Raw genomic sequence first — 20,894 nt, 5'->3', positions numbered from 1 at the left:
ATCTAAGTTTAGTTCAAAATTATTTTTATTATTTTAGATTTTGAAGTTATTATTCACTCTACTATAAACAATTAAATTAATTAAAGTTTTTTAAAATAATTAAGAATATATTTAAATTTCTCATACTTTAGACAAATAAAATAATCTTATTTTTTGCATAATTTTACTTGAACTCAAAATATATACATGATACAAATATTAGTAGATAAATTAAAACTTTTAAAATTTAAAAAAAAATTAAAATTTTACACTCTTAAGAATACAAATATTACAAATATGATCTTATTTTAAATTTATGGTTCATTTGGTCCCTTTAATAATAATAATAATAACAATAATAATAATAATAATAATAACAACAACTCAATCTACACACACTATTGATCAAATTGGGCGTCTAATGGAAAAAAATGAAACTCAAAGGTGCTCTTCGAAAAATCTGCCACGGATTTTTTAGGACATTTTCCTAGTAAAACGTCCTTGAGATTTTCATAAGACGGGTTGTGAGATCGATCGGCGACGAACTTGTTTTTTGATCGATCTACGTTTCCTCTCCGATCTCCGATCTCCTCCTGTCAGATTCCTCTTTCAAACTTTTTCGCGATCTTTCTCTATTTGGGTGTTCGTCGTACAAAGCTGCCTTCTCTCGATTCTTCTGCATAATTTGTGCCCCAGGTATATTTTTTTTCTTTCGATTTTCTTAAAAAAAACGTAGATTTATTCGATTTCATCTTGTCGATCTCGTTTCCCTTGCAAAAATGGTTCCTTTTGGTGATTTTTTCCGTTGGATCGATCGGCGCGGCTTTGTTCGTGATTGATCTTCAGTTTCTTCTTCTTGTAGATTTTGTGTGGATTTGCTTTCGGAGTTAAAGTAGATGGCAGGGGAAAGGTGTGATCTTAACAAGGACGAAGCGAAGATTCTCAAACCCTCGTCGTCCTCTTCGCCCCCTCCGTTGCCATCGCAGCCTTCTCTTTTGGCCCCTCAAGAATTTCCAGCTCCGGAGAGGCCCGAGAGGCTCCAAGCTCCTGTCGCTCCGATCTCCTGCCCGCTGAAGCCCGAGGAAGAGCGCCGGTCGTCCCCGCCCATCAAGCGCTGCCTGATCTGCAGGAAAAGGGTGGGTTTGACCTGCTTCCGCTGCCGCTGCGGCGATCTCTTCTGCAATCTCCACCGATACTCCGATGCTCATGACTGCTCTTTCGATTACAAGGCGGCTGGTAGAGAGCAGATCGCCAAGAACAACCCTCTCATAAGAGCTGCAAAGATCATTAAAATATGAGGTTACGCTGCTTCTGTTCTTCCCTCAACTTCAGCTTGCAGTCTGATTGAATTGCATTCTGTCTCAATCATCCAGAGATTCAACCCAGATTTCTTAGCATGTGTTCTCTACTACTGATATCTGATGAATGATCAGCCAGAAATTTTGCATGATTCAAATCAAATTTCTGTGTAGAATTTCTTTCTTGAAACTTGAAAAAAGAAGCTTCTTCTTCCATTGTTAAGGTCTTTGCTTGTTTAGAAACTGACATGGAAGTTTGATGTGCCTAGTTCTTCAAATTCCTTGATTCTTATTATGAGTTAGATAATTTGGAAGCACTTTGATATCAGTAATAGAAAACTTTGCTTGTTTCTTATTGTAGCAAAAGCTCACCCTGTCCCTCACAACACTATTATAGTTATGTGAAGGGAGATAAATCACGGATAATCTACTAAAATTGCTCGATTCTTATTTAGAGTTGTTTCTCAGTCTGATTGGCCATCCTTGAAGTGCCGAAATGGAACTGACTTGAAAATTGGGGTTTCATTCAAGTATGTTTTAGGAATGTGAAATTCTTTCTTTGATGTACTAAATGAATTAAGTTTCAAATTTGCTCATAAACAAAAAAAAAAAAAAATGATAATCTCAATTAATCATATTTACTATCCCTGGGATGACCGGTCCAGCTCTATAAAAAAATTTCATCAGCCACTAGGATAAATCGGAAAGCGCACGTTGCAGAAATTTGCTCATAAACAAGTTCTTTATCAAGCTAAATATCAAATTTGCTCATTAACATTTAACTCAGCTTACAGCTCTAAGTATACTATATAGGCTTTTGGAGTTTCACCTGCGTGAGCCATAGCCTTAAAATCTCTCTGTATTCTCCCTAAACTTTAGACCTAAGTAGAGTCGATGAAACTATAACCAATTATATATACGAAACTCAATGTGCTAGAAGGCCAGCAAAAAGGCTTGATATATTGAAGTTAAATATTTGCATCATCCTCAACAAATTTCGAAAGATGCCTCAAAACCAGAAGCTTAGCATCTTCTGTATGTTTACTTCCTACCACTGTCACATCTTTCATTGCTCTGATGTAGAGCAGCTCAAGCTCAGGAATGCCATGGCCTTCTGTTCGCTCAATAAACCGCTGCTTCACAGCTTCTAACCGCTCGGAGAACTCTGCATCAGCCATATCAACATCATGATCGTTTTCAGGAACAGGCGCTACTTCTGATGCTTCTAACTGTTCCTTATTTGAATTGTCTACTGGAGCACTTGCACCTAGTTCTTGAGATTCTTGCTGGACTGGTTCAGCTATAGATCCTTCATCAATACCTGAAGTGAAAACAAAGACAAGCGGTTACTATGCTCTCATTTGATACTGATTACTTAACTAGGAAATCCAAGAAGAATAACAGTTGAGCGTGAAATTTCGTAGGATGGTCAGAATTTACTGATACACTGGATATATTACAAAAGATCTCGATACCTGTATGGTTCTTTTGCCGCTTCAATGCTTCATAACTTTGTGTCGGGTTTACTTCTGGTTGGACATTACGGAGTCGGGCACTTGCTCTAGTAACAGAAGCTAGTTGAGCAACAGGTACTGCAGAAACATTTGATCCATCGGCGTCATCTGCCAATTGCAGGCATGGGCCTTGTGCAGCAATTTTGTCACAGAATGAAATTAGTGTTGGATCCATCTGTGTCAACATACCTTCCACCTAAACAAAAAGACAATATTATAAAAAAAAAATTGGAAAGACATTCGGATGAATAATTAACAGTTGGTATAAAAGAAAAGAAAATACTAATACCACATCACGGAGTTCACAAGCTCTGCTTACGATCCTAGCACCCGTATAATCATCTTTATTGTAAGCCTACGCAATAAAAACATTTAGAGAGATGGAACCCTTGACTGGCTAACAAAATAATAGAGGACAAAATGCCGTAGTCACCATAAGGAAACACAAACTAACAAGCACCTTAGCATTAGACACAATCAGGTCAATATCTTGTGAAAATTCTGAACGGGTGCGGTATTGTCCACAATCTACTCGCTGCAAGATAGTTGCCATATCCATAGGATTATGAATAATAGAATGATAACCAGGTGCGTCCTCATCAGACACAGGATAGTGAAATGCACTAAATCGCTTGTCATACAAAATCCTGAGAACACAGAATAACTTCAGCATGCCAATATCATATACAGTCATTTAGATCAATATGTAATAGGTAAATAGCTTAAATCATAAATAAATTTTGGACTACCTTGTAAATGAACACATGATTTCTTTTTTGTTGCAATCATGCACGATCATTCATAAGTACAGTTTTGAATGACCGCCAAAAATTATAATGAAGATGGATGGAAATCTGAATGCAATATTTAAACAGCATATTTTGAATCCTTTTTTATAATTTTTTTTTAACCTCTCCCTTTCTCTCTCTTCCTCTCTTTTTCTCCTCACTTCTCTCCTTCTCTGTCCCCCACTTTGTAAACCTTCTTTTTCCCTCTTTCCCTCTCTTCCACTCATTCGTTCTCTTCTTAACGCTACTTCTATTGCACCAGAATCAACAAACTGCAATGCAACATGAATCCTTAGCAACGCATGCATCTCTATTGTTCGAGCAATCGTGCCCTAAGTGATCGAGCTTGACTAAGTAGATTTGATGTATTTGACAAATGATTTAAATTAGATTAATATTGTGTTTACTAATGTATTTGTTAAGTGTGGAAGTGCGCACAGATAATTGCAGGTGCATTGGTTGGAAAAGTAGGTCAACTTTGACGGAATAGTTAGTGAATAAAAAATTACAACAGACGCTAGCAGATAAGGAAGTTTGACATGAGTTGGCTGATAGAAAAGTCCAAATAGTCAAGGTTGATCGAATACTTACAGAAGGGAGAAATCCAACATGTTAACAAAAAATGTTCAAATAGGTCAATGCTGACCAGAAACTTGGTAGCCAGAGAAGTCCAACAAATTTGCAACCAAAGAAGTCAAGGTTATAAGCTCCCAAAAGGTGAAAATAGATAGTTGAAACTAATTCAAGGTTATTCCAAAGACTATAAATAGAAAAGCAAGGGGAGGTAGTCTAACAACAAGAAAAGCACTATTCTACTATCATTCCATTTTGTTTGCACTTGAGGCCTTTATATTTAAACTCTAATTTTTACACAAGCTTTTCCTATGCCTTACTTTTTTTTATTTTAAAAGATTTTCTACGAGGTTTCTCCGCCTCTAGTAACAAGAAAATATAATGGTTTTTCGAGAAGTGAGTTACCTTGTCCGTAGGCCTTGGAGTAAGAACATGGGGAATTCAAATCATGGTAAAAGAGAACATGGGGGTTCCAAACGATGGTAAAAGAATTGAGTTAGCATTACTTAATTAATTGTCTATCTTACCTCTGCTTTGTCTTTTCACAATGTAACAAACTTTTAATTAAGCTTTACTCAATTTTATTTAACAATTTTTCATATTTTGACTATTCATCCCCCTCAAGTCATCATGTATAATCCTACATCTATTCCCTCACCTGCACTTGATCCTATACAATGGCTACCAACCTTAATACCCTCCATCGTCCACCTCCCAAAGCCCTACTCTCCAACCTCCATCACATCGTTCCACAATTTGTTCATCATTTAAGGCATAATCTAAATCTAATCTACCAACTCCACATAACATGTAATACCCCGGTTCTAAGATTCTGATTAAGTATGACTTAAAATGTTAGATGGTACTATCCATATCACCAAGGTGCACCTTCCTTTTCGGAAGCCCAAACTTAAGAACTCCAAAGTTAAGCGTGCTTGGCTTGGAGAAATCTTAGGATGGGCGACCTCTGGGAAGTTTCCCAGAGTGCGTGCAAGTGAGGACAAAATACGCTGAAAGGACCTTCGGTGGTCTGTGGAGCTAGTCATTAATCCGATGGGCAATTCAGATGACGTGCTCGGTTCGGTTCGGGTGGGGCCCGTCTGAGCTGGGGCGTTACATAACATGCTTATCTGAATGAGCATGGTTTCATGTTCGAAAAAAAATTGAACAATAAGAGAATAGAGAGCTAGGCAACTGAGCAAAACCCAACACGAAGAATCAAAGTTCATGTTCATGCAATGGCAAAAAAAAAAGAGTAATTTACAGAACACAATACACAAATGTCACACATGTATGCTCACTTAAAATCACATAAGATGAGCATGACAAAACATCACAATCAGAGTCCAAATAACCGCCAGATGAAAATAACTAAAACAATATTTGACAGTTTCACACATACGGCATCCCTTATATGTAATTTACTAAAATGGAATTTGGTCAATCAGTAAAAAATTGATAACTTATTCTTGGGAGAAATTAAGTTTCCACCATACAGAATTAAACAACATACCTGTTACAAACATCTCGGAGGCACATCCGGAGCCGGCGAAGAGCATGCTGCTCAGCCTCTGATTTTGCTTTGAGCTCTGAGAGTTTTGCATGACTTATTTCCTTTGGGGCCTTGGGAAGTTCAGGAAGATTTGTCAGTTCTTTGTCTGTTGACTGCTCAAGTTGGATAGACAACAGAGCTCCAACCATTTTCTCCCAAAAATTTAGCCTGTCATTTGCGGTTGGTTTATCCAATTGATATCTGCCAAAAGAAAAAACCATATCCAAGCTGATTAGATGAGCATAGAAGCTTTTTTTCACAGGTAAGATTCTCAATATGTAAAGATAGAAAGAAAAAGGTAGTTATCAGGTATAAAACAAAAAATAGTATGCACGGGACTGGAGGTAACTTTAACGGTGTTTGTGTTTCACGAGGATTCGACGTAAGGTCCAGTTCCATGTATGAACCTCAAGTTTGGTAATCAAGCAGATTTGGAAAGACAACTATTCCACAATAATTTCAAAATTTAGTAATGTACTTTGAAATTCCACTCAACTTAAAACAAACCATAAAGGTGTTCATAAACAATCTACACAAAAAGAAAACTTAAAACTGATATTTTCTATGGGACAATGACATAAAAGGTCCCTAGAAACAAAATTAAATAATACACGGAAAATCAAATCATGCATGTTAAACTATATCTAGATAATTCATTAATGAATTCTATTGAGACTTTTATTGAGAAGGTATAAGAACATCAGCAAGAATCTATACACTTGAGCCAAGGAGAAATCTAAGCAACATTTAAAAAAACTTGCTAATCCCTCAATGCAGTCAACAAAATTAGCATACTTTATCTCTCAATGTCCTTTCTACATTGAGAAAGGGTAATGGCAACTTGACAATTAGCATAGTTGTTAGAATAGAATGAAACGCTATGACTATAGTATATATTGCGATTAAGAAGTAAAATTGTCCATATTATATGTATAAATTGAGATTTAAAGAATTGTGATGATTTGATTTTACTCAATGTGATCAAACACATGTCTTATGTAATAAGTTCTAAAAAAGGAAAGAAAACTCATCAGTAATTGATATGACCATTAAAAAGGAAACCTAACCCAATAGATTCAAAATTAAACTGAAGTCATGTAAAATAAGAAATAAAGGATGAATCTTCTGTTATGAAATAAAGGCAGAAATGTCAAGCGAGCATGGAGTCTTGAAATATAGAAAGAAGAAAAATAGATGTAAAGTTGATGGTAGACAAGCTGAAGTTGACATTCAACAATGACCAAGAAGAAAGTACAAAGACTATAAGCAAGCATTGCCACTTCAAAATTGTAGTTCATTGCATTGAAACTTGGAGTCAATAACGAAAGTGAAGTTAACAGTGATCTTCCTAGGATTTAATGTGTTTCTTGATGAAAGTCTATTGTCCATTTCATTTCTATTCATAGTGAAATGAAATACATAGCAATTTTGTGATTGGGCCTACATGTTTTTTTATGGATCTCCAACAATTTGCTCCATCATTAATTTTCTGCTAATAAAATAATATTAAATAGTTTATGTATTTTATGATGTAAAAATATTCCAAATAAGGTAAATGTATTCTTTAGTATTTTTTTTTATCTAAAACTTCATTCAAAATTTGAAACTGATCACAGAGTATATCAATTTGACAACCTTGGCTTATAAATCTGACCAATTATAACAAAAGACTGCAGAAAAAAGAAAAGGTCAAGTAAGCAAGCATACATGTTAGAGAGAGCAAAGATGGAAGTAGCATCTACGTCCATTTGTTCCAGGGATACTAAAGATGTTCCTATAACTAGAACTGGAAGATTTGAAGGCAATTCATACAAAAGAGTCTTCAAAACAGCTTTAAGTAGTTGATCAGCCTGCAGAAAGTAAACATAATCTAGCATCTCAATCACATTTAGAAAATTGACAAGCTAATATAATTTAACCAGGGATTTGAATTTTGAACTCACTGTTTCCCACCAAATATGGAACTGTGGTAAGTAAAGTATAGAGGGAGTAGTTCTTCTTGCTTCACTGAATATATGCACCAAAGCCTCTTCTGGTGTTTTAGCACTCGGATCAGATAGAAGAGATGGAAGCCCAATAGAATGAATAGGGAACTTCTCCAACTGATGTAGAATAGCTGCTCCAACATGGTCCTGTCATGCTTAAACAGATTTAGAAAGAGAGTCCAAGATAGCCTCTAACTTACTGAAAGAAAGTTATGAATTTATACCAATCCAGCACTTTCATCCCCATATATTAGAAGACGGGGCCTATAAACAAGAGGAATTCCAGAGCCACAGGAAAAAGCAGAGAGTCTGCTGACATCTGAATTTGAAAGGAAAGAAAATATATCAGACAGTTGTTCCATTATTCTGTGAAGATGCCTTTGCAAGCAGGGAGCAACAGTTGAAGACAATGGCCTAGAGTGCACAATGGATCCCCTGTGAGATGAGGGAGTGATTGTAGACATGGCTTCTAAAAAGTGATGTCTTTCAATCCTAACACTATCAACATCAATGACAAACTTCTCATCACTGGTATAGACTTGAGGATATTTCTCACGAAAAGCACGGATAGCAGCTTCTGTGCAAAGAGATTTTAAATCTGCTCCACAGTAGCCCACACAACTAGCTGCAAGTTCCATCTTTAACTCCTTTGATACAGGTTCCTTCCATTTACGTGTATGAATAGACAAAATTTCAGCACGTGCCTCATAACCGGGTAAAGGAAAAATAAATTCTCGATCAAAACGCCCTGGGCGGCGCAAAGCTCCATCAATGGCATCAATTCTATTGGTAGCACCTATCAGAACAACTTGTCCACGAGAATCCAACCCATCCATAAGAGCTAGCAATGTTGAAACAATAGAATTATGAATTTGCTCCTGCTTGCTGGATCTAACTGGAGCAAGGCCATCTATCTCATCAAAGAAGATAATTGAAGGTTGATTCCTTTGAGCTTCTTCAAAAAGCATTTTCAGCTGTCTCTCTGCCTCACCAACCCATTTGCTGAGAACATCAGCTCCCTTGCGCATATAAAAGCTGACTTTCTGACCAGCTTTAGATGCAGCAGACGCTAATGCTCTAGCAATCAATGTTTTCCCAGTGCCTGGGTGACCACAAAGCAGAACTCCCCTTGGAGGAGTTATGTGATATTTGGCAAAGAAATCAGGATATAGTAAGGGAAAGAATACCATTTCCTTAAGTGCATTAATGTACTCTGAAAGACCTCCTATGTCTTCGAAACTCACATTTTCATCCACTTGTAATGGTTGAATGTCTGCCCCTCCCTTTGAACTTGGTCCGGCAGTTTGAATCCCCGTAGATAATGAACTAATAGCTTCGCCCTGATAACTCCATCCAGATGCAGCAACATTTAATCCCCATGCTGTTGAACCATGTATATCCAGGCCACCCAAGAGCCATGGCATCCCACTTCTGTTTCGCATCCAAGGGGTAGATGGGCCTTCATTGAATTCGTCCACAAGAAGAGAATCATCTGAATCATCAGGTAATGACATACCTCGACGCCTATGAACTCGAGATCCATCTTTGCTCAGATATCTTTTGTTTTTGGAATTCATACCCCGATGAAGTATTTTTCGAGGGGACACAATTCTTTGTTTGCCCTCCTTTTCAGAATCAAGCCTACGAACCTCAGCACGGTTCCTCAAGTCATATCGTTTCCTTCCTTCCTGTTCTTCTTCACCCTCTTCATCATCACCATCTTCTGCTACTTCATCTCCCATTTCCTCGTCTTCTGCAACTTCATCCCCCACTTCCTCATCTTCTGCTACTTCATCACCCAAATCACCATCCTCTTCATTTCCAGCATCCTCATCCTCATCGCCATCATTTTCTGTTTCATCTTCAGATTCTTGTTCTTCAGAACTCTCTTGTCCTTCCTCTGTTTCTTGGTATGCTCTTCTATCATTCAAAGACCTTCTAGGCCGCAATCCTTCTCGACGAGGAAGAGAATTAGTTCTTGTAATTCGTTTTCTCTGCTGAGAAGGCTGGTATTTGGAAGCCTGGGAAATCAGAAACAAAAAAACAAGGGGGGAAAACTTCAAATCAGGGGGGGAAAAAGAAGTATTGTGTTTCAAGCTTCTAATGGAAGTTATTAATAAAGGAATGTGCAATTGCATATACAGGTAGCTTGAGTAGGTACCAGTAAATCATCATCTTCTGATCCAGAAGTATCTGTGTCATAATCTTCTAAATTTATAGACATTTTCCGTTTTCTTGTTGAGCGGCGCAAGTTTGTTACCATAGACTACACAATGAATAAGAAAAATTAGGAATAGAAATATGCTAGATCAAACAAAAAACTCTAAGTGCTGTAGTGACCATGTATAGGAAGCATCTGGATCAATGATCTGGGAAAGAAATCTAAAGAGGTGATGCAATAAAGAAGGGAAAAAACCCAAAAAACGAAAATAAACAACTACCTTGTCTGAAATGTTGACATGAAGAAACCAAAAAAATGGCTTCTTTGAATTAAGATGAGGTGCTCTTCCATCATAGTATTAGTATATCAATAAAAGAAGATGACATTGCAATAACACAGAAAGGAAGCAAGAAATATTTTTGGAGAAGTAACATTGATGAAGCTCAGAACTTCTAAGGAAACATAGAAACAACTTCCTCTAGTTGCCTTTACAAATAAGATAGCATTGAGGAAAAGAACAGGTGTTGTGACAAATGATAAGGGTAAGGAACATATTACTAGTTTAATTGGAGAAGAGAATCTCTGAATGATCTGCTGTAAATAATACTTCTGGCATATGAAGATAATCTCTAACTACTTGATTGGTAGATTAGACCACAGTTTAAAATCTCAAGCCATAATTTCGGCCTTCTACTGGAATGACAATTTCCGTATTGTACTATATTGTGTCAGTACAGGTTTGGAACTACTTCGGTATATAAATCTATATGAATTAAAAAGTTGATTACATTAACATTTGCGAGCAACATATTGCGAATTGTAGCAAGCAACTTGGCTATTTCCTACATCATGCTATTACCAGAAGGAAATAACGAATGTCATGCATCAAATCAACCTCATAGTTTTTCAAAACCCAAACTAAACAATTCTCCTAGAATGTACCAAAGTGGTTTCTCTTAAGACCCAATATATCAATTAATTAATTAATGCAATATCAACTATGTTATTTTAATAATACATACAATTATGTACCATACATATACTATTAGTAACAATATATTACACATAGAGTATATATCACACCTTTAATATCAATTTAAGTGGGCTGAGACATGGAGCCCTTGGATCACATCAGGATTGATTATCAACCATCAATTTATTCACTTGATCCAGTTTAGATTAAGCGATAGGGCTCACATTTCTATATATATTAAAAAAAGATAGCCCGGTGAACGAACCCCGTGTCAATACAGGTTCCGGGGGAGGATCGGACCAGATTGGGTCTATTATATGTCACTTGATCCAGTTTAGATTAAGCGATAGGGCTCACATTTCTATATATATTAAAAAAAACAGCCCGGTGAACGAACCCCGTGTCAATACAGGTTCCAAGGGAGGATCGAACCAGATTGGGTCTATTGTATGCCACTCTACCCAGCATCGCAAGCGGTTGTTTCCATGACTCAAACTCGTGACCCACCAGGTCACATGGCAGCAACTTAACCCTTGCACCAAGGCTCCCCTTTGCTCACATTTCTATAATATCAATTAATTATCATATATCAATTAACATCCAACCTAAGCCTTTGAGGAAAAAAACATAACTCTCCCTAGTATCCAACCTCAATAGTGACTTTGTTGTGCAATTCACAGCGATCATCAAATCACAACTCCAAAGAGGACCCATACCAAATTAACCCCCTAGCGACCTTACATGACTCCTTCGCCTATGTCATTGAATTCCTCCTTCGTTGATCACATCCTTATGTGGTTCCACTTCCATTGGTTCTTGGTCAATCACCTGGTATGCATTCACATAGAGATTTCAAGTCTATTTGTAGCATCTTCTTCGTCTCCTCTTTCCCTCCCTATGATCAGTAGCATGATTCAGAACTTCATGAGGCACCTCACAATTGATTTGTTCTATCTCCATTTGTGTCGACCAAGGCTTCCATTGGCACTGCCAAAACCTACTAGGCATGGGCAACACGATTCCAAGATGGGCAGCACTAGAAGTTTTGACCATGCCACCCTGCACAACTCATAATTTCAAACCTTCATTTAGACCTCGTATCCACCAGCATAACAATGCGAGGCACTGGATCATACCAAAATTAGTAATTTGTAGATTAAAAAAAAAGTGTCTGGATATCTGAGAAAAAGACAACACTATGGATTCAAGTGAAGGCTTAACAACAATTTAGTTGTTGTATACCACAACACATTAGGAACCAAGAAAAAAACTATGCACACAAGGAAACTCTTTCAACTAGAAAGATGAAATTAATAATTAGTGTAATTACAGTAAGGGTGTTTTAGTTCTACAATTTAACAAAATATGAATAATTAGAGTTTCATTGATGTTAATGGCATTTATGTGAGATTCATAGATTTAGAAGGATAGGTATGAGTGTCAAACTTTGTAATGGTAAATATATTGTTTTGTAGTTTTGAAAGAAAAAATATGTATTTGCGCCTCAATCAAGTTTAAAGATTCCATATAGTGCATATTTTGGTCTACAGTACACTGAAGAGACTAATCGGCCAAAGTTGGGGCAATCATTATGTTGGGTGGTACTTGACAAGGAAAAAAGGCATTACAAGGAAATGAAATTCAAGTGAAAGAAGAATGATAAGAAAGATGGAATTAAATAATTGTAATAATTAAAATAAGGTATTTTGTGACTAAAATTAAAACCAGATATTATTCACTAGAGCTTGATTGATGTTAGTGACATTTGTGCCAGATTTATAGAGATTAAGTATAGATATGGACATCAAACTTAGTTATGGTAAATATATTCTTTTTGTTTTGTAATGGAAAATTTGTATTTGCTCCTACTCATATTCAATCAAATTTGAAAAAGCATCTATTTCATTTTTCCGTTTTTTTTTTTTTTGAAATGTTGAACTTTTCTTCTGAAACTCTAGTTAATCTACACAATCGAAACTTTACATATTTTGGCTCTAATATCATAAGAATTACATAAAAATCTAGATGTCTAAGGAATTGCAGCAGAGACATGAATAATTTCTTGCAAGTATTTAAAAGATAAATACTATTACCATATGTTTTTCCCTCCAATTTGCACCATAAATACCTTCAATAATCCTCCAAACCAAGATCAACTTGAATAAAGTTTAATCTCCTACAGCAACTACCAAGGCTGGTATGCCAAACCTTCAAACTTAGTTGGGGTAACGCCCATACCGTCAATAACAAACAAGATTCTGCAAGCACTCTTATCTAATACCAACTTCTAAAGGAATGTGGTGTGATTTCATGAACATTTGCCTTTGCATTCCGATAAACAGAAAGTGAATCAATAAAGAAGGATATTATGGTATCAACTGTTATATTGTAAAATTCCATAAGAAAGTGACCACCGGCTAAATACAATAATATTAGTGAACAGTCAATTTTGAATATTTGAAGCATCAATAAACACAACTGATGTAACGATGAGAGGCACTTACATTTGGAGATGGAACCTTAATAGTGTGATTCCTCGGCCTCAACAGCCTCTTCACTATCTGAGAAGCAGCATCCCTCCGCTTAGACTTGATCCTCTTCCTTATCATGGGCTTGTAGTATAAGTAAGGCCGGCCAAAGTATTTAGGCCGTCGGCGGAGTCGATCACTTGTCCGCAGAGGCGCGATTGATGCCCCATCTCTTTTTGAATCCATAACGCAGCACCAAGTCCGCTACAGCGCCGGCATTACCAATCGTGCTAAAGTAATCAAACCCCCCAAAATGGGCAGCATTTTCAAACCCTAGCAAGAAGGCAACCCAAACCAAATCAAAAGATCCTGGTAACAAATAAGTAAACCCATTGACGAACCGAAAACCAGAGCATTCAGCGACTCTGGCGGTCGAGAAGGCATCGTTTACAAGTTTCAAACGGGAAACCGTAGGCAGGCGGCGACAAAACGAATCGGGAAGGGATTGAATCCGAACCCTAACCTCGAGATCGGCTCGGGGAGACCAGGAATCGCCTGCGAGAGCGGATATAGGGATCGCGCGGGAGACGGAGATGGCGGAGGACGAGGGAGGGCGGAGGCGGGGGGCGGAAACAGAGGGGGGTAGGAAGCGAGCGAGAACTACCTCGAGACGAGCGGAGGGATTTTGGAGGAACCCGTCACGTGCGGCGCTCGTGCGTGACGGCGAGGAAGGGAGTTTTTCCTCTCGCGCCTCCGCGTCGGGTCGTATCGCGTGGCGAGCCGTGGGTGGACCGAACGGACGAATCTCAGACGTCCATCTCCGATCGAACGCTCCGAATCAAGACTCGGGGTGGGCTTTAGGGATTGGGAATCGGGACACTTCCTGTTTTCGACCGTTGCGGCGGTTGCTCGCATACTTTTTTAGTTTTTTTTTTCCTCTCTTTTTTTTCATATTTATTTTTCTCAATTAAATTTAATTTAATCAGAAATCCCTTTACTTTTTAGAGGTGTCAATCTAAAGTGGGACCACTGAATCTAAAGAGTTCTAGTTTGGGAGGTTCAAGGTTTTAGTGAATCTTCTGAGATTCAATGCCAATGAAGCATGGACGGAGTAGCACACTAAGAATTAGGACACAAACACATGGAACTACTAACAAGGAGGGAAAAGAATTTATATATTTGAGAAACGAACAAAAAATAAAAGGATAAAAAACATGATTAAGGAGAACCAATAAATGCAATGTGAAAGCTGAACTAAGTTTTGGTGCTGTTAAAAATTATTTGATAAGGTAATCGAGTTGAGTTGAAGTTAAAGTGAACTAGTTGTTAAAATCATTGTTAGAGTTTGACTTAATTTTTTCATTTTTTAATTTAAATTTAGTATTTTTGAGTATGAAAATGAGTTTAGATATTATTAAAAATTAGTTTATGTTAATATTTTTAAATTTAGTTTGTTGGTTAGTAGATTTGAAATTACAAAGTTAGTGAATATTATTCATAAATAATTCATGATCTTATTATTTAAAATTATTTATTTAATTTACTAAGTAGTTCAAATGAATAAATTCTTGCCGAGATGAACATCAACCTTATGAATATTTTATTCATTTAAGACATAAAAATATTCATGATCCGTTTTTGTGAATGTTGAGTAGGACAAAGAATAAGAACTAAATATGAAGCACACTTTATATTAAACAACAAATAAATATGTAAACCAAACGTTTACCTTTTTTTTTAATAACAGAACTTACTTTAAAAATGTTTAACTTCAAATAAATTAATAGGTAAAAATTAAAAGATACCGTTATTTTTTTCAAAATTATTAAAACGAATCTCGTTTTTATTTTTTATCAAAGGCGCCTAAAAATTATTTTTTTTAAAAAAATGTTTAATAAAGTATAATTGCTAAAATAAAATTAAAAACATTTTCTGAAAATTTCACCACTGAGAACGACATATTATTCTCAATAACATGAAAAGATTAGATTGGAGAAAAAAAACTACAATAATTAATAGCGTACATAAAGTTATAAAATTTCGTAATAATGTATCTAACTTTTAAATTTTTTAAAAGGTCTCTTTATTTTTAAATTTACCTTTCTCGTCAATCACTAGGTAATGCTATATTTTAAAAATCACATAAATCTCAAAACCAACATTACTATAGCGTTATAATTTGAAAATCAACACTGAACACATGATAAATACCACCAAAGTTTAAAAATACAGAGAAAATTAAGTAAAGTACTTTAAATATGAAGTATGAAAAGGTGTCTATAGCATCCCCTACTCTAACCTAGAGTAGGTAGGTGTGAAAGAAAAACAATCCTTGTTCATACATGGATTTTTTTGGTACATAATGAGAAACTTCAAATAGGTTCATTGCTCTGGCTCAAAATATGATTAATTCAACAGGGGCTACATGAGCTCCAAGTAGTTTACTAGACAAATTAATAAGTCTAGTATTCTTGGCCCACCAAGCTAAACCTATGGTTTCTTGGTCATGACCAACTAAAGTTAAAGTTCCATTAAAGAGCATTTTCACATAGTAGAACTTCCTCAGGGAATATAAGGTTTTCATAAGGTTGATCCTGAGCCACCATCCAAGCACGAATATCTTCATTTAAGAGAATATTTTTGGTGTAAAAAATTTTAAATTCGAGATCCGGTTTAACTCATTGACCTGAATCATGAATAGAAAAATATTCATTCAATTGATTCAACTTTTTTCCTTGAAGTAAAGGAAAGAAGTATAAATTTTATATTCAACGAATCACACGTAGAGATATTGATAATACACATAGAGTTAATGATATTTCATAACTAATGGATTGAACAGTAGCTCGCAGACTACCTAAAAAAAGAATATTTATTATTCAATCCATACCCCCGACATAAGAAGCCCAATAGGAGCAATACTTGAAATGGCAATCCATAAAGAAACACATATACTGAGATCGACTAAAACAAGACAATACCTAAAAGAGATTACTAAATAACTTATTAGAATCGATATGACTACTATAGACGGTCCAATACTAAACAAACAAAGATCTCCTCTAGACGGGAGAAGATCTTCTTTTAAAAGTAGTTTAGTTCCATCTACCAAAGCTTGAAGAATTCCCAAGGGGGCATATTGAGGCACAATATGTTAGTGTAGAAGGCCAGATCCTCTGGTCCAGAATTTTCTGGACCAGAAGAGACCTTATTCATTCATTGGTTGGATGAGCTAGATCCCATCTGTTTAATAGGTGGGATCCAACCCATTCAACCAATGAATGAGCAGGGGACCGGGACTGTGATGGTTCTCGTAAAACCTAAGCTGTATGAATTCTAAACAACCGAAATAAGAATTCGAATAAGAAAAACAAGAACATATGAGTATGAATCTTCGTTTCATCGAGAACATGACATAAAAAAGTAAATACTATAATTACAAAGAACCTGAATGTAGCAAAATTATCATTATTCTTCGTGTAGAGTTTATCGATCCAGTAATCCTGCGGAAGAAGAAGGAAAAGAAGGTTGATCTTCCGGAGGAGTTAGGGTTGACGGCGCCAAATCCTCTTCGTCAATGGGGAACGAAGAGACGTCTCAAAGATTACCCTAATCTTCCGGGGACCAACCCATTATATAGTGCACATCTATTATCAGCCCATAGATGATAATAGATACGGGACTATAAGTTCTACACATATGAGATCCACAACCAATTACCCAAAACCCACTAGACATAAGTTAGATCACTTTAAAGGATTCGGATCGTATTCACGTGTACAACTTACAAATAAGTTCACCTAATAGGGATAATTATATCCAACAATCTCCCACTTGGGCTATATGTGATTTGTATGTGAAATACAATTAAAACTTTACTTGGTATCAAACTTTATTGGTACAAAATACCCCTGTAAACAATCTGGTTCATTAACTTCATTGGTATATGACTAAAGAGGTCATAGCTACTATATATGATCATAACAAACCCCCCACAGTAATCACAATACCAATGTTATTAATGACATAGATCAATATGTGGATGTGTAGAGTGGAAATTATATAAAATGTGATCAATACATGTCAATTTCCAACTAGTCCTAAGATAACTTCAAAGGAGGTCAGATCATATTTGTAAAATATTTTATGCTAAACTGCAATAGCAAATCATGATCAACTTTATGATTCTAAAAAGGAATTTTTATTATATTTACAAACATCAAATGCTAAACAGCAGTAGTAAATGATGATATCACAGTCAGAGTATTAAACAAACATATAAATTCTCATCAATATTTTGAACTTTAAGTATGTATAATAATCAAAATAAAATGTTTGTCTTTATTATCAAATATAGAGCAATAAGATAAATACAGACTCCCACTAGATGAGTTCTTCTTCCATAAGAAGGACTCACATATCCACAACATACGCATGAAACACCTTAGGCACCAAGCCTTTGGTGAGTGGATTGGCCAACATGGAATCTATGCTGATGTACTCTACCATAATTTGACAACTCTGAACTCTTTCTTTAACCGCTAGAAACTTGATGTCGATGTGTTTAGACTTCGACGAACTGCAGTTGTTCTTAGCATAAAGTTATGCGGCTTTATTATCATAGTAAATTCTCAGTGCCTTGTCAATGCCATCAACAATCTGTAATACTATGATGAAGTTCCACAGCGAAATCCCGTAATTGGATGCTGCGTAGCATGCTACTAACTCTGTCTCCATTGTAGAAGTGGCTACTAGCGTCTGCTTGACACTCTTCCAAGATATAGCCCCTCTAGCAAGTATAAAGATATAGCCCGAAGTGGACCTCCTGCTATTCAAGCATCCAACAAAATCAGAGTTTGAATATCCAATCACCTCCAAGTGATCTGATCTCCAATACGTGAGTATATGCCCTTTAGTTCTTTACAAATACCGCATCCCTCTCTTTACTATTTTTCAGTGTGACGGTCCTGGGTTTCTAACATATCTTTTTAACATTCCCACTATAAATGTTATATCTGGTCGAGTACAAACTTGTGCATACATTAGACTTCCCACTGCTGACATATGTGAGAATTGCTCCATCTCCTTTATTTTAAGTTCAAGTCGTAGACACTGCTGCAAGATGAACTTGTCACATCTTGACACAGGTGTGTCACCGGGTGTACAGTTTTGCATATCATACTTTGTTTTGCAAGGTAATATAATTTTTATTGTCTCGGACTAACTTTTTCTTGCAGGAAAATAAGTTGTTGGAAAAGCCAGGTCCAGGCGCCCGAAAGGGATCCGGGCGCTCGGAATGCCAAAATCTATCTCAACGTCAATTTGGAGCATGCTGATTGGATGGGTTGATGTCACGGTCCAGGCGCTCGGAAGGGATCCAAGCGCCCGGAACTGTCTATATAAGCAGCCTTCCACCAGGAGCACAGGACACAACTTTCTTCTACAATTGTCTTCTTGCGCGCTGCTCTAAAGACGCTCCTGCAACGCTGTGAAGCTTCTCTGACAACCTGTGACTCTGAGTTTTATTTCCCTTGTTGTATGTAATTTTATATTATAGTTCTTGTACTTATCGTGTAACCCTTTTTGCAAACTATTAATGGATTGCCTAACGAAAGCACTCGACGAGTGTGGGCCTTGGAGTAGGAGTCGACGAAGGCTCCGAACCAAGTAAAACTTGGTTTGTTAGCGTTGTTTTCAATTTTCTCTTCCGCTGCACACTTAATTTTGTCTCTATTTTTAACGATCGCTATTCACCCCCCTCTAGCATTCTTCATGATCCAATATATACAATCTCAAAGGAAAATACTCACCATCTACAGATATCACATGAATACATCTAATATATATCAACCTACTCAACTGTAAATGATATCATAAGCAGTGCTAGGAAATGATCAACATGAGTACTACTTAGCCTAAACATATGTTAGTATAAATAGTGATAATATATCATCATATTGTGAGAGCAATGCTCCATATCACACTAAACTATAAGTGATCAAGACATTTAGTTATCTAGCTATGAATTGCAGGAGAAATGCTCTAGCACAAAATGATCTCGTAATGTCAAGGTCCCTGTCTGCGAGAGAAACGCTTTACCACGAATGGTCTCGTGGATAGTCCAGGGTATAACAATTAGATAATAACAATATAACAAGCATATCATCAACATATATTGTTAGACCGTGTTGATCGGCTAGAATGGGGGTTGAATAACCTGCACAAAAAGAAAACTAACTACCCTTCTCGAACTTTCAAAATAACACTTGCATAAATAAAGTAAACAAATAAAACTAAAAGAAGAGGCAAAGGGATTTTTACTTTGTTACAATCGGGAAGATTGTTAATCTAAGGAATAAGTCGCACTAGAATCTCCTTCAGGCGGAGAAGCCTCTTACAACAATGATGTACAAACAAATAGAAGCTAAACCACTAACAGTAAGCGTACAAGTGTTGAGTACACAATTCTTGAATTAATTGAAAAGCTGCTGGACTAAGGCTATATTTATAGCCTTGGTTAGGGCAACTAGAAGGGTTCCAGGCGCCTGGGAGGGGATAAAATTTTATCCCCTTTGCAACAGATCATGTTTGATCGCGATCCGGTCAAAACTCAATTTCGAGCGCCCGGAATGGCTCCGAGCGCTCTGTCCGCTATAGTCAACAAAGTTGACTTTTGGTCGGGGCTCTCTGCTCCGGTGCTTCTCACCTTGGTCCGGGTCTTCCACTCCGGCTCCGCTCACTTGGATGATTTCAGCCACCTGAAATAAGGCTCATCCGAACCCAATTTTGACCTTCTCGAGCAACCTTCCGCTCCGGCTTCTCGTCCCTTGGAAACGTCGCGCGTCTCCTTCTCGTCCGCCCGCGTACTCTTCCGCAGCACCTCGTACCTCAGACGTACTGAGTCCGTCGGCTCTCTCTCGTGTCATCTTTCTCACTAACTACGTCTTTTGCTCGACTCCCGGTGCTCCTAAGTTCCTGCACACTTAGACACAAGGTTAAAACACCACAGGACCTAACTTAACTTATTCATCTCATCAAAACAACCCTGGGGTTCCAACAATCTCCCCCTTTTTGATGTGAGCAACCTAAGTTAAGCTAGGGTAAATAGAAAAAAAATGAAATAACTAATATTGCAATAAAGTACAAAAAAGATAGAAAATTGTAGGCTACCTCTCCTAGACTTATACTTTTCCTTCTCCTCCTTTGATCACATAAAAAATTGATGTTCTCAGAAAACTCTAAGGGAATAATTTAGAAAACTTTTAAAAATTATTTCGATATTATCAAAAATTTGCAATAACTTATTTCAATACTTAAAAAAAAATTCTAAGTTTAGACAATTTAAAAAAATATTCTAGAAAAAAATTTTGCAAACATAAATAGAGGACTTTTTTACAAAAATTTTAAAGCAAGAAAAAATTTCTAAGTTAAAAATTCTTACGAAATTTTTTTTTAAAATAATTTTCAGAAAAAATGTTTGACAAACAACTTTTTAAAGTATTATTTAATCTCAATTTTAATGCTTTATCATAAAGTTAATTAAACATTTCATTTCAATATTTTGATTTCTAGGCATGCAGTGGCAAAACACTAGGCCTTCTTG

At 36.6% G+C, this 20,894-nt stretch overlaps 2 protein-coding genes across 2 annotated transcripts; one reads left to right on the top strand and one right to left on the bottom strand.

Moving 5' to 3' along the window:
* Positions 1–469: 469 nt before the first annotated feature.
* LOC121973607 (zinc finger AN1 domain-containing stress-associated protein 15-like) lies at positions 470–1,630 on the top strand. The gene is made up of 2 exons (XM_042525001.1): positions 470–675; positions 842–1,630. The coding sequence occupies exon 2, from the start codon at positions 876–878 to the stop codon at positions 1,275–1,277; it is 402 nt and encodes a 133-aa protein (XP_042380935.1). The 5' UTR covers positions 470–675; positions 842–875; the 3' UTR covers positions 1,278–1,630.
* Positions 1,631–2,208: 578 nt separating this feature from the next.
* LOC121970833 (ATPase family AAA domain-containing protein At1g05910-like) lies at positions 2,209–13,968 on the bottom strand. Its single transcript, XM_042521811.1, has 11 exons — positions 13,815–13,968; positions 13,328–13,624; positions 9,851–9,955; positions 7,914–9,710; positions 7,648–7,836; positions 7,412–7,554; positions 5,666–5,905; positions 3,252–3,438; positions 3,081–3,146; positions 2,753–2,987; positions 2,209–2,598 (listed from the first exon to the last, which is right to left on the bottom strand). Exons 2-11 carry the CDS (start codon positions 13,535–13,537, stop codon positions 2,246–2,248), a joined length of 3,525 nt encoding a protein of 1,174 aa, XP_042377745.1. The 5' UTR covers positions 13,538–13,624; positions 13,815–13,968; the 3' UTR covers positions 2,209–2,245.
* Between the last annotated feature and the right edge of the window lie 6,926 nt (positions 13,969–20,894).

Source organism: Zingiber officinale, chromosome 4A, assembly GCF_018446385.1.
Source record: "Zingiber officinale cultivar Zhangliang chromosome 4A, Zo_v1.1, whole genome shotgun sequence".
Lineage (NCBI taxonomy): Eukaryota > Viridiplantae > Streptophyta > Magnoliopsida > Zingiberales > Zingiberaceae > Zingiber > Zingiber officinale.
Note: the sequence above shows the minus strand (reverse complement) of the source record. Positions and strands in the feature narration are given on the sequence as shown.